The sequence below is a fragment of the Panthera leo genome, chromosome Y (genome assembly GCF_018350215.1).
Source record: "Panthera leo isolate Ple1 chromosome Y, P.leo_Ple1_pat1.1, whole genome shotgun sequence".
In the NCBI taxonomy this organism is placed as follows: Eukaryota; Metazoa; Chordata; class Mammalia; order Carnivora; family Felidae; genus Panthera; species Panthera leo.
The window spans coordinates 1,637,168-1,650,637 of NC_056697.1; the positions used below are offsets into that span (position 1 = coordinate 1,637,168).

General features: G+C 47.8%; 1 protein-coding gene across 2 annotated transcripts in view; it reads left to right on the top strand.

Annotated features, from left to right (window-relative positions):
* Positions 1-13,054, top strand: part of GYG2 (glycogenin 2) — a 29,808-nt gene extending 16,754 nt beyond the window's left edge. The window contains exons 6-10 of one of the 2 annotated variants that reach the window (XM_042926638.1): positions 539-761; positions 1,953-2,081; positions 8,813-8,917; positions 10,062-10,169; positions 12,688-13,054. In XM_042926638.1, coding sequence (XP_042782572.1) covers positions 539-761; positions 1,953-2,081; positions 8,813-8,917; positions 10,062-10,169; positions 12,688-12,849 — 727 coding nt within the window. In that variant the 3' untranslated portion in view covers positions 12,850-13,054. The remainder of the gene's footprint in view (positions 1-538; positions 762-1,952; positions 2,082-8,812; positions 8,918-10,061; positions 10,170-12,687) is intronic. The other variant, XM_042926640.1, reaches the window with a different exon arrangement.
* The last annotated feature ends 416 nt before the right edge of the window (positions 13,055-13,470 follow it).

The following is a 13,470-nucleotide window of genomic DNA, read 5'->3' on the forward strand; positions in this document are numbered from 1 at the left end:
TCATGCTCTGTCTCTGTGTCTCAAAAATAAATAAACGTTAAAAAAAAATTAAAAAAAAAAAATTTTTTTTTTAAATAAAAAAAAAGGTTGAGAGGACAAAATCCACAATCTTGAGAGGAGAGAAGTCACTTTTCTCATCTGGATCCTGTGCCATCCGTTATAAAAGTGATTTTGGTTTTGATCCCTACTGGTTTAAGGAGCTGATGCTTTGGGCTACATCCCCCAGTATCCATGTTTATAAGGTTCTCGACTGATTCTTCTGCTTTGGGGGGAGTACCCCAGTGGGTTATGATTATGTTCCTTGGTATGTAGAAAACCAGATACTGCAAATGTGGAGTGTTGAAACCGTTATCTTTAAGGAAAGCTAAGTGTGGGTCCAATTAGTAGGGTTGAGACAGGTGTTTACTTGCTGCTGTCTTTGACGTGTCTCATGGCCGCGTGATGCTTTCCGTGTGTGTGTGTGTGTGTGTGTGTGTGTGTGTGTGTGTGTGTGGTCACTTCCAAGTGGAAAGTGGAATGCTGTGTGTTTCCTCCTCAGATTCGGCTCGAGTGCAAAGGTCGTGCACTTTCTGGGGCCCACAAAGCCATGGAACTATAAGTACAATCCGCAGACGGGCTCGGTGCTGGAGGACGGCTCCGGGTTGGGGACCCAGCACCAGACGTCCTTCCTCAACCTGTGGTGGACAGTCTACCAGCACAGCGTCCTGCCTCTTTACGAGAGCTTCCGGGATGCGGGAGAGCACGTGGCTCTGGGACACGCCGTAAGCGGGTGACGCCCTCTGGAAACAGGCGTTGGGCACGGGTAGATGCTGTGCGTGACCCAAATGCCCGGTGTACTTTCTAGAAGCTCAGGCTTCTGTTCCCACATGCTGTATTTCATAAAGGATGCTGAACAGACAGACACCCTGTGTGGTTATTGTCCCCCCCCCCGCCTTTGGCGCAGAAGCGTGAATGTTTAATGAGCCAGAGTGTTGCTGAGATTTACAGGATTCGTGCATAAATCATTCCAATTAGCTGCCTGCGTCGGGGAAAGAGCCACTGGGGGATGAGTGGCCGCGGGGGATTGATTACCATGTCTTGCGAGGACACACTTTCCAATTTACATCATCACTTGAAGCACGTGTTGCGACGCGTGGGTGAAGAGTATTTCTGAAACTGTAGATTGGCGCTGATCTGTTTTTTTTTTTAATGTCACGGTGACTCTTAACGCACTACGTAACGATGTGTGTGCAGTCCGCCGACTAGGGGAACGGCAGGTGCCTCGCAAAAGAGTTTTTGGAATTCGGTCTCAGGGAACTTTCTTACCTGATCGTTGCTTACCGGCTCGTTCATTGCGTTGATGGGAAATCACAAAGAACCCGTCGTTCAGTCTTTGCTGCGGGTTCTGTCTGGTGGAACCAAGTGGTTCTTCTCTTTCTGAGGACTCGGGGTCTCGGGTCGTGTCACATGAGCGCATACAAGTTTATCTGCGTTCAGGTTGCCACCGTGCTCCCGCCGGGCGGTGAGCCAGGCGTCAGGTTGTGGGGGAAGGAAAATAAGACGTGGAGTCAGGTGCTTGTGGGAAATACGGCGTCCAGAGCAGTGAGGACACAGGTGGTTTTCACGAGAACGGGCAGCTTGCTTGAGAACCACCTGTCACCTGTTTGATCACAGCTGACCTTTGCAGGTGTCTCGTGGCCAGCAGCCCCTATGGCCCGAGGGGCTCTCTGTCGGCCAGGGTGTGTGGGGGTGCTGGGGTTTGTTTCCAGAGCAGTTGGCTGTCTGCACAGCCGACTCAGAACATTGGGGTCCTGGTTTCCCAGGTCTGTGTGCATTCCCTGGGCAAGGCTATGTTTACCAAGTTGGGGAGCACTGGCCTCGCAGGGCATGGTATGAGTCTTGGGGTCCCCAGGGCAGCTGCAGAGTTGGAAACATAGGAGGAGGACTTAGCTACTGTGTTCATCTTTCTGCAGACTGGCGTCGGGGAGCCGTGTGCAGAATCAGCAGGGTCCAGCCAGCCTTGGCCAGCTGAGGGCCCTTCGGAGGAGACTGTGGTCACAGAGGACGTCCCGCCTTCCCCCAAGGGATGCCGTTCGGAGGACGTGAGTACTCGACGTCCACACGGCTGTGATGGGAGAGTCAGACGCTGGTTCCCCAAGGACACAGAGCTGAGAGCCTGCTTCCAAGGCTCTGGCTTTGGCGTGGGGGGCGGGGGCTCCTGCGTTCATGTAGATCATTGTGCAATTATACGTGGATCATTGCACAGTTTTGTGGGGGGGGTTCCTACGTTCACATGGATCATTGCACAGTTTTACGTGGGAGGGGCTTTCTGCATTCACGTGGATCATTGCACAGTTTTGTGGGGGGGGGTTCCTGCGTTCACGTGCATCATTGCACAGTTTTACGTGGGAGGGGCTTTCTGCATTCACGTGGATCATTGCAGTTTTATGTGGGGGGGCTCCCGCGTTCACGTGCATCATTGCACCCGTGGGTACATCAAATGATTCTCCCCGACCAACACGGGCACGTCCTGACTCTGGGAACCTGAAAATGCTACCTTATCCGGATGAGGACCTCGTGATCAGATGATTCTGAGCAAGGCAGAGACAGAAGACGTGAGCTCCGCTGGCTTTGGAGGAGCGTGGCCACAAGCCAAGGCCTCCGGTGTCTCTGGAAGCAGGAGAAAGCCAGGAAACAGACCCTGTGTGGGAGCCGCTGGAAGGAGCTCCAGGCTGCCCACACCTCGATCAGCCCGGAGATACTCGTGGGGGACCTAATCCCAAAGGATTATGGGTAATCCCAAAGGACACCGGTGTTCCTAGACCCCGTATCTCCAAGTGAATACGTTGCGATAATATCCGGTGTTGAAAGATTTCTGGATTTAAGTCTTCACGTTGGAAGGCACTTTTGTTCCCCTTAAATTTTCTGTGCTGTACACGGCTTTGGGGGAGCTGTTTCTCAGTGAGAAGAAGCAATGTCTAATTTTTTTTAGCGTGTATTTATTTTTGAGAGAGAGACAGAGCATGAGTGGGGGAGGGGCACAGAGAGAGGGAGACACAGAATCCGAAGTGGGCTCCGGGCTCCGAACCGTCAGCACAGAGCCCGATGAGGGGCTCGAACCCACGAACCATGAGATCGTGACCTGAGTTGAAGTCGGACGCCTCTCCGACCGAGCCACCCCCAGGCGCCTCGGCGAAAAAGCGATGTCTAAAGTTTAGCGGACATTTTTGTGGAAGGCACTCTACAGTTTGTTGCACCCGCGCCCCAGGCTTCCCAGACATCTCCAAACGGCGGGTGCCTGCCATGAGTAACCAGTGTGTGCAGATTGCCGAGGAAGGAGTCTAGAACCATCCACCTGGAGGTAGAACTTGGGTTCGCATTCAAGTGCTCAGGCAGAAGGGAGCCTCCAGACGTGCAGAGGCAGGAAGGGAAGACATCCGACTTGTCTGCTGAAATGTGTCATTATGGCCAGGGAGGGGTCACCTCTGAGGATCCCAGTGGCTCGATTCTCTGATGATGACCTTGTGTCTCTACAAGCGATGAAGTCCTCACACTTTTTTTTTTTAATTTTTTTAACGTTTTTATTTATTTTTGAGACAGGGAGAGACAGAGCATGAACGGGGGAGGGTCAGAGAGAGGGAGACATAGAATCTGAAACAGGCTCCAGGCTCTGAGCTGTCAACACAGAGCCCGACGCGGGGCTCGAACTCACAGACAGTGAGATCATGACCTGAGCTGAAGTTGGATGCTCAACCGACTGAGCCACCCAGGCGTCCCCAGTCCTCACACTTTTAAAAGGACGGGACGCATCGGTAACTTCCAGTCCTGAAACCAGTATTATGCTCTATGTTAACCAACTAGAACTTAAAAGAAGAACTTGAAAGAAAAAACACCAAAGGAACGCATGCCTTCGCTGTATCCGAAGTGCTTTATTTTGGAATTCATTACACAGCATCACTGCCACCTACCGGCCATGTATTGAATTGTTGACTCTGGGTCTTTGATCTGGGAGCTGGAACCCGGTCGAAAAACAAAAAACTATTTTCATAAATTCCTATAAATGTACGAGAGCTGGGTCCTGACCTTGGGATCCCGATGGAAGACAGGAGCCTTTGTAAATATGGCAACCAGTACTGACAACTAGGTATCCGTTCCCAAAAGTTACAGCCGAAGGTCTAATTTTCTTCCCATGTACATTGATGTATTAGGCAAATATACTTGCCATTTATTATTTTCTCAGTCATGTGTTTTGTCCTCCAGTATCTTGGGTGGGGAAATGTAGTGAATGAAAAGACAAGGAATGCCGTTTATTTTTTTGAAGTTATCGGTTGTTTTTATTGTTTGTAGAACATCCTCCTCCCTCCCACCCTCCCTCCCTCCCTCCCTTCAAGCTGAGGGATAACATATGTGTAAAAAATGACACGTGATAAGTATATACCTTGATGCATTTTCAGAGTGAAAAAATTCTAAATAGCCACAATCTGGACCTGAAAATTCACCCCAAAAGACCCCTTTCACCCTCCCGGTCACTAGAAAATGCTACCCTGACCTTGGCCCACCATTACCACTTACTTGTGAGTGCTCTTGAGCTCCTTATAAATGGGATCCTACAGTATGTTCTTTCTAGTCTGGTCTCCTTCACGCGACATATTTATGAGATCCTTCTGTCTTGCAGAGTGAGTCAGTAGTTCGTTTATTCTGTGGGTTGCATGGTGTCAAATTGTAGGAGGACACGATATATTGATTCTAGCGTTGATGGATACTACCATTTGGGGCGATACAGATAACGCTGCTGGGAACAACGTTGTGCGTGCCTGGCGTTGCCCTTGCACACGCTTTTTTGGTGAGGTGATACTTAGGGGCGGGGTCGTTAGATCAAAGGGTAGGCTTTTATGTACCCTTTTGCGTTAGTAGATTTCTGCCGAGGATTTGGCATGTGGCGGCACCCCTAGTGGGAGTCCTGGTGGCTTCACCTCGTCAGCAACCTTCCAGAGTGCCAGTGAGCACGTGGGGCGTCTCCTTGTGGTTTTAGTGTGCATGTATCAGATGAGGCTGAATTAACATGAGACAATTTTTGGATGCTTATCAAGCTGTGACGCTTTTGGCAATGCTCGTTCAAATATTTTGAACATTTTTTTTCCTCCAGGGTCTCCTGTTTTAAAGTTAGTCTTAACAATGTGTATATATTCCAGATACAAGCTCTTTTCCAGTAGTACGGTAAATACTTTCTCCTACTCGGTTACCTTTTCAGTCCCCAAATGGCATCCTTTGATGCCCAGAAATTCCTAGTTTACCCAGGTTTTAGTATTTCCTTTATGTAGAGTCTGTTTTATTCACCGTTCAGGAAAATCTGTCCCAAAACTAAGGTGATGAAGACGTTGCATGTCTTACAGAATTTGTATTGTGTCTTCTTTTTATATGTAAGTATATAATCCACCTGCAATGGATGTTGGGTAAGGAATGCGCTTGGGGTCAACATTCATTACTATTACATGTGGATCTAGAATGAACTCAGCACAGGTTAACAACAAAGCTGTTATTTCCCCACTGCTTTGTCATGTTGCCTTTGCCATCATTCCTGTGCCCATTTGTGGATGGATCTGTTTTCAGATTCTATATTCTTTTGTGTTATCTTTCCCTTCCTTGCACTAGTAACATACTGCCGTGATGACCATGGCTTTATTTTTTTTTTTTAACGTTTATTTATTTTTGAGACAGAGAGAGACAGAGCATGAACAGGGGAGGGTCAGAGAGAGAGGGAGACACAGAATCTGAAACAGGCTCCAGGCTCTGAGCAGTCAGCACAGAGCCCGACACGATGCTGGAACTCACAGACTGTGAGATCATGACCTGAGCCAAAGTCGGACGCTTAACCAACCAAGCCACCCAGGCGCCTCCATGGCTTTAAAATAAGTCTTATTACTGGTCATACAAGTACCTCAACTTTTTTCTTCTTTCCCTGCCTCTTCTAAATTTCCCTGTGAATATTAGGATCAGCTTTACAGTGTCTTGAAAAACAAACAAAAAAGTCTTCTGGAATTTCAGCTGTGATTGCACTGAACCTACAGATCAGTTTTAGAAGGACTGATATCTCCAAAATGTTGAGCCCTCCATTCTGTGGACATAGTATATTTCTAGGTAGATCTTCTTTATTTTATGTCAATATGTTAAATTGTTTGGTAGGGATCTTGGATACATTTTACTAAACTTATTCCTCGTTTTTGGTGTGTTTTGAGGCTACTATAAATGGTATCATTGTAAAAACTAATTTTCTTACTACTTGATGTGGGTGTATAGAAATATGTTTGAGTTTTGAAATCCAGCTACCTTGCTAAATTTTTACACACGAACAGATTCTGCCTCGATTCTTTTGGTCAGTCGACATGCAAAATCACATCATCTGCAAGTGAAAAACTGTATAGTAATTTCTTAAATTGTCATTCATACATGTACTATGTACCTTCATTTTAGGCCATATTTTACTGGATGTGGAATTCTCCCCTGGCAGGTAGTTTCACAAGGGCACCCTAAAAATGTTGTTTCTTAGTCTTCTGACCTCCATGATCTCTTAGCAAGTCCGTCTTCCAGGATCCTGTTTCTGCACTTGAGGGCAATTTGTCTCTTTGCTCTGGCTGCTTGTAAGATTTGTCTCTTGGGCTTTGGTTATCTGTTTCCTCACGATGGCTCTGGGTTGTTTATTCTTTGTGTTTGTCCTCCTTGGAGTTTGTAGCACTCCTTGACCCTGTGTTCCTTCTGAGCATTCTGTCTTTCTCTGTTCTCCCTCTTTCTCTCCTTCCTTCTCCCCACTCACCTACTCTCTTGTTATTGTAATTAGATCTTTAATATGACTTTTTATGATGTTTCTTGTATCTGTGACTCACTTCTCTACACTTCCCTCCCATCTGGCTTTCCATGCTTCACTCTACTGGCCTGTTCTCCAGTTAACTGATCTTTTCTTTAGCTGTGTTTAATCAGTTGTTAAACCCATATCCTGGACACTTAACTGCAGTTACTGTGAGCTTTTTTTAAGTTTACTTATTTGGGGGGGGCTGCAGAAAAAGAGGGGGAGAAAGAGAATCCCAAGCAGGCTCCACACGGTCAGTGCACAGCCTGACGCGGGGCTTGAACCACGACCCATGAGATCATGACCTGAGCTGAAGCTGCATACTTAACAGACCGAGCCACCCAAGCGCCCCAGTTACTGTGTTTTTAATTCCAGTAAACAGAAAATATTTAATAGGACAGTTTCTGGACTCCTTTGAAATTCTCTAATTTCCCCCTTTATTTCATTTAAAGTATTTTTTAGACTTGATTATTGATTATAGTTCGTGTCTGATAAGTCATATATGTGGATTTCATGTTCTTGTGGTTTTTTTTTTTAATTTTTTTAACGTTTATTTATTTTTGAGACAAAGAGAGACAGAGCATGAACGGGGGAGGGGCAGAGAGAGAGGGAGACACAGAATCAGAAGCAGGCTCCAGGCTCTGAGCCATCAGCCCAGAGCCCGACACGGGACTCGAACTCACGGACCGCGAGATCGTGACCTGAGCTGAAGTCGGACGCTCAACCGACTGAGCCACCCAGGCGCCCCATGTTCTTGTGGTTTGATTTTTTTCCCTCTTGCTTTTCATTCATTTGATCTTGTTTTGCTCTATGCTAGTTGATTTTGAATAGCCTTCAAGACATTCATTGTACATGGAAAAATTGCTGGGGTCATTGGAAGCTCTGAATCATATTATCCTCATCCAGAGAGCATTGTGTTTTGTTTTGTTTCATCTTTCCTGGCGGGAAGTCTTCATACAGGTGGTGTGCCCACACCCTATGAGGGGTTGAGTTGGTGTGAAATCGGGCTTCTGTGTTTGTAAGAGTCGCTGTTTCTGGCCCTCCTTTTAGTGTGGTCCCATGTGAAAGCCTGTGGCGTTCAGAGGGTCCCTCTTGGATGCCTCATCACTTATGGGGTCCTCAGCCTCATGACGCTGCTAAAATGTCTGCCCAGATTCTTCTCGACAGCGTCTTGGTTGCCTCAAGGGGAAATAAAGTAACAGGTGTATTTATAATATCCATCTTACAAGCTCAGCCCAGTCCACCTGCATGATTTTCGCAGTGTTTTTGCACAGAGAGTTGGGCACATACTCGGCGTTCTCTAGTCGCTGTGGCTGACTGATTAGCTTAGTCTTGCAGAAGACTTCAGAGCATTTATGGCCCCCAGCCTGTGGGTGCAAGCTTGCTTCCCGATTGTGAATTGGTCAGGCTTGCCGTGTAACAAACATCCCCAAATGAGGAAAAATCCGTGCCCATGTCCTAGTCAACTGTGGTGACAAAGATATGTGTGGCTCCATGCAGTCACCGAGGGGCCCAGGATCCTCCTCTTATTCCGGTCCAGCGTCTTCTAGGACATCCCTTCTCTGCCGTGACTCCCTGAGGGACAATTAGGATCTCCTGTCGTAGCCAGCCATTGAACACAATGCGTTATGCTGTCTCTCGTGCACCTGGAATGATCTTGGCTGCACACCATCCTTGGAAGAAGCGAGAAAATAGTCACTCAAATCACTTTCGGTCGGGGTTTGTTTTCTGGTGGAACCCCAGTTGAAGTAGGCTTCACCTGACCTGGGAGTGGAGAGGTGGCTCCATGTAGGGGCAAGGAGGCTGGGACGCGTGAGCCCGAGACTGAGGAGTAGACACAGGCATCGGTGAGCCCGGCAGCGTGTGTCCCACACGTCTTCCTTAACGGGCTGCCCTTGTATCATGGATGCAGAAAAAAAGACATTGGGTGTTTTCGGATACCTGCAGGAGGGCTGACCTAATTTGCTTTTCTTTCTTTCTTTATAACAGACGATAGGGTGGCCTGAACTTGAGACTTCCGCTGGAGTGAGGTGTGACCCATTATCACCACCCTCCCCCCAATGTGCAGACTCCACAGAGACCCAGACCACCTCGGTACACCTCATTTATACTCCTTACGCACATCTGTGTCTCCTAGTGTTGTTTTCTCAATGTGTCTGTGTCTGTCGATACCAAAGATTCCCCATGCTTTTCTTCTTCGTCCCATGACCTTTCTGAATGGTTTACCGCACCTCAAATACGTTGCGTGGTGACTAGTCTATAAAGGACCTGGTCATCTGTTCAGATTTTTTTTTTTTCTCCTCCATCTTTCTGTTTCCTGTCGGCCATTTGGTCACTCCATTTTCCTTTAGGAAGCATTAGAAACGACAAAGGTGTAACATCACCATGACATATATTCTCCCATATATATACTTTTTTTAAATAAAAAAATTTGGTACGATTTTGGACCCATGTTTAATATCAGTATTGAAGGATGAGGAGTCCTACCCCTGTTTTTTTCTAAATTTGCCCTCGTGAATCTGGGCTGTCATTTGCTTGCATCATCAGAAGGTTGAACCCAGAGGCTGCTGTGCTGCCCGAGAGGCGAGCTTAGTAAAACGCTCCTGTGGGCATTTGGTATAACCTGTAGTCAACCCTTGGATGACACGGGGTTGAACTGCGTAGGTCCACTTGTACACGGATTTTTTCAGTAAATGCAGTACGGTACCATAAATGTATTTTCTCTTCCTTGATGATTGTCTTAATCACATTTGCTTTTCTCCAGCTTACATTTTGTAAGAATACAGTATATAATACATAGAACATGCAAAAAACAAACAAACGTGTTACTCGACTTTTTATATTATTGGTAAGGTTTTCGGTCACTGGTTAACTAGTTGTAGTTACCTTTTGGGGGAGTCCACAGGTATACGTGGATTTTCGACTGTGTGCGGGTCAATGCCCCTAGCCCCGTGTTGCTCGGGGGTGAACTATAATTGAATCCCTGTGTGAAAAATTAGCTTTGGCACATCCCATAAGAACTTGCAGCATCTTGTGTTGTGCGAGAAACGGTGGGTGTCAGGGGAGAAGGTGGGAGTGGTGGAGCCCACGTTTCTAGACTTTGCAGAAGAGGCCATTTAGCACAACGTGTGCCTTTGATTTTATTTTCCCCCGGCAAAGAGTTCTCTGTCCTCGTGGTTAAGGCTGTAGTTGTCCTGAAGCTGTCCGCAGACTAACGATGGCCTGGTTGTGTTTCTAGCGGCCTGCGGATAAAGCAGAAAGTGGCCCGTCTGTGGAAGCCGTGGAACCGAGCCAGGAGCCCCCTGTGGATGTCACCGGGGACCCCAGTCCTCAGGATGCTCTGGAGGTGGTACCCTAATTGTCTTGTCCGGCACTCCTGGTGGATGCCGTCCGCCATGTCTGAGGCCAGCCGTGTTCACGCACCAACCGCTACATCAATTTCCAGCCTGACTTTCTTGCAATAAGACTCCCCCAGCCTCTTTCGTGCTTTTGATCCGCGTCCTTGTCCTTTGCAGCACTTGCCTGGGTTGCTTGTGGTCACTTTCTTTTCCGTCCTTAATCACGATGGCCTTTCTCTCTTTTAAACGCCGTTCTGCAAAAGTTCACTGACCCATCGGGGGCTTTGCTGTTTTTCTGTATGGCGAGCGTGGGAATGAATGCTGAGGGAGCCATTGTCTCGAAGGAAGCAGATAAAAGCAGAAAATTCTGGGGGTGAGCCTTATGATCCAAATGGCCCATGTACTGCTTTCCTTCCTCTTCCAGAACGTTCTGTTCTTAAATTTTCTTCTTTCTGTGCGTATATTTAGTGAAAGCAATTGCTAATTTTTTTTTTTTTTTCTAACAGCCATTGAATGACATCTTTTGGTCTTTAAGGAGTAGTTAACACAGTGGAAGGGACGAGGGAGCCCTCTGGGGTCCCCTTTATAAGGACACTCGTCGCATTCATGGGGACTCCACCCTTATGACCTGACCACCTCCCAAAGGCCCCGCGTCTTCATACCCTCCTATTGGGGGTTGGTAGGAATTTGGGGGAACAAAGATATCTAGTTTATAGCAATATTTGGAATCTGGCTGACCATATAATACGGAGGACAGTTGGCACAAAGCCTGTACTAGCCGTTAGCGCTGGAGAAAACGTGAACGCCCTGTCTCGCTCTATGTGAAGGTAGTAAATGCCAAATACACTACTTTCAACCGCATTCTAGAGTGGTTGTTGATGGCGTCTCTTCAGTTCTGCTGGGCAGGATGTGGAATGTGAGCCTATTCAGCTCCGGGAGTACGGCTTTGAAGCTCTGTGATTCAGACGAATAGTATTTAGAGGGGAACGTGGTTCGGGAGCGCTGCTCGGAGGACCTTATGTAACAGCTCAGCCGGATGGTGGGTTTGGGACCGTAGGTGAGTCCACTGCCTTCTCTGAGCAGGGAATGGGGGTGGAAATTAGACCTAGGAGTGTTCTGCAAGAGTCCGTGATTAGTGCCTGGCTTCACTGGGGCGCATTCACTTTCTCGGACGATGCTCAGTATCTTGTATCCTTCCGTGTGTCACAGAATCAGGGGACTTTCTGGTTTTCTCAGATACGCACCTTCTCTGGTTATCATGGGTGATGCAGTCAGCACACCGTTTTGTGCTGGCATAGTGTGACATGTGTGCTATGGGTCCTGTTATTTCCAGAAAGCTTTAGTTCCCAGAGATGCACCGGGACCAAATCCAAGGGCTCACAGAGAAAAGAAGGTATTCTGGAAAAGACCTTTTTTTTTCTTTCCCACTCTTGCCGTTTCCTTGACCAGTAGGATGGCCTGAACACGACACACGGGGACAAGGGCAGAAAACAGAACGTTTTCCGTACAAACTCTTTAAAAACACGGTTGCAAATGGAGTACAGAGTACCATAGCCCACTGACATCGACATCCTCTTTTTTTATAAAATATTTATTTATTTTGAGAGAGACAGAGACAGTGCAAGCAGGAGAGGGGCAGGGAGAGAATCCCAAGCAGCCTCTGCGCTGTCAGTCCAGAGCCCGACTAGGGAGCTCAAACTCACGACCGGTGAGATCATGACCTGAGCTGAGATCAACAGTTCGACACTTAACAGACCGAACCACCCAGGCCCCCCCAGCGGCATCTAAATTCGAATTTAGCCATCTGGCATCTAATATCATCCCGTTGACACATAGTGTCTGGTGAATACCCGAGTCACCTTTAGCGTCTGTGTGTGTGTGTGTGTGTGTGTGTGTGTGTGTTATTACCACATGCATATTTGTAGACATCTTTTCTAATTCTTGGTAAGAAATTTTCAAAGCAAACATATTTGCTAGTTTTGTTGACCCATTTGAGTGCCACACAAAAGGGGTGTGTGCGTATGTGTTTGCACACGTGTGTATCTATATGTTGTCTCAGTTTTTTGCTTTAAGAAGGTAGAAACCCTACTGTTTGCGAGCAGAAAACCACTGGGATTATTATTTCGATGGCTTTGCCAGGCCGTCCAAACTACTATAGGCTTTATTCACATATGGTGAACATCCTCTTGATTTCACGTAGTTTGATTATATACAAGTGATTCAAAACATTGAGGTTTGCGGTGGGTAGAAGCCTTAAATCAGTACAGGTGTGTGTCTCAAAAGGTTCAGTGGCTAGAAATTGAAACACCTCTTACGAAAAAGTGAACCCAAGTACAGTGATACTTTATAAGACTTCACAAAACGTGGCCAGCAAAACCATCTTCTTCTAAGAGTATGGTGTGAAACGCAGCACGTATTTGGTCCCAGAGAGCGGAGATTCATTCGTAGAACCCGTCGCTGAAGCGGATGGCATGTTGTGCCGCTGATGGCTCCAAAGACCGCCTCCTGTCTCTTTGTCTTCCCCAGGTTGACCTGGCCGTCTCCGTTTTCGAGATTTCCATCGAAGAGAAGGTCAAGGCCCCGAGTCCCGAGGAGGAAAGGAGACACTGGGAGGAGGGACGCATCGATTACATGGGGAAGGACGCGTTTGCCCGCATCCAGGAGAAGCTGGACCGGTTTCTGCAGTAACCTGACCGGTTGTGTTGCTCCTTGTGTGGTTATAGACGGTGCTGTTGCATGGTCCCGTTGCGTGGACATCTCCTTCCGGCCCTTCAGAGGGAACAGGTGTTCAACTATGTGCCTCTGTTTAGGGCCGACCAGCCTGAGTGCCTCAAAAAAATAACGTAGACCATCCAAAACCCAGCTTGAAGCCCTCCCCGCCACCCCCGCCACCCCCGCCGATCCTAGCTCTCCATGCCTTCTTGGCTGCCCCCCACTTTCAGCAGATGGGAGCAGCAATAAACTTCTGGTAGACCCTTATCCGTGCTCCCTGGTCTTGCCCCAAGGAGCTCCGAGATGCTGCCTTGGGCAGGTGCTACCGTATCTATCCCACGTAGCGTTAGACGTCACTGCGCGTTGCCTTCTGCCCCGAAGCTAATGACACCGGTATACCCGTTCAGGAACCCTCGAGGATGGAAAGTCCTTTCCTTGAGGATTAGGTAGACGTTCAGACATCTTGAGGGTGAGTCTCACGTAGACTTTGCAGAGCGCGTCTGAGAAACACTACAGCTGTTTCTCTTCTGCAAAACCCGACTGGACCGCCACGTGCCGTTGACTGACGCCCAATTTGGGAGACGCTGGAGATGATGT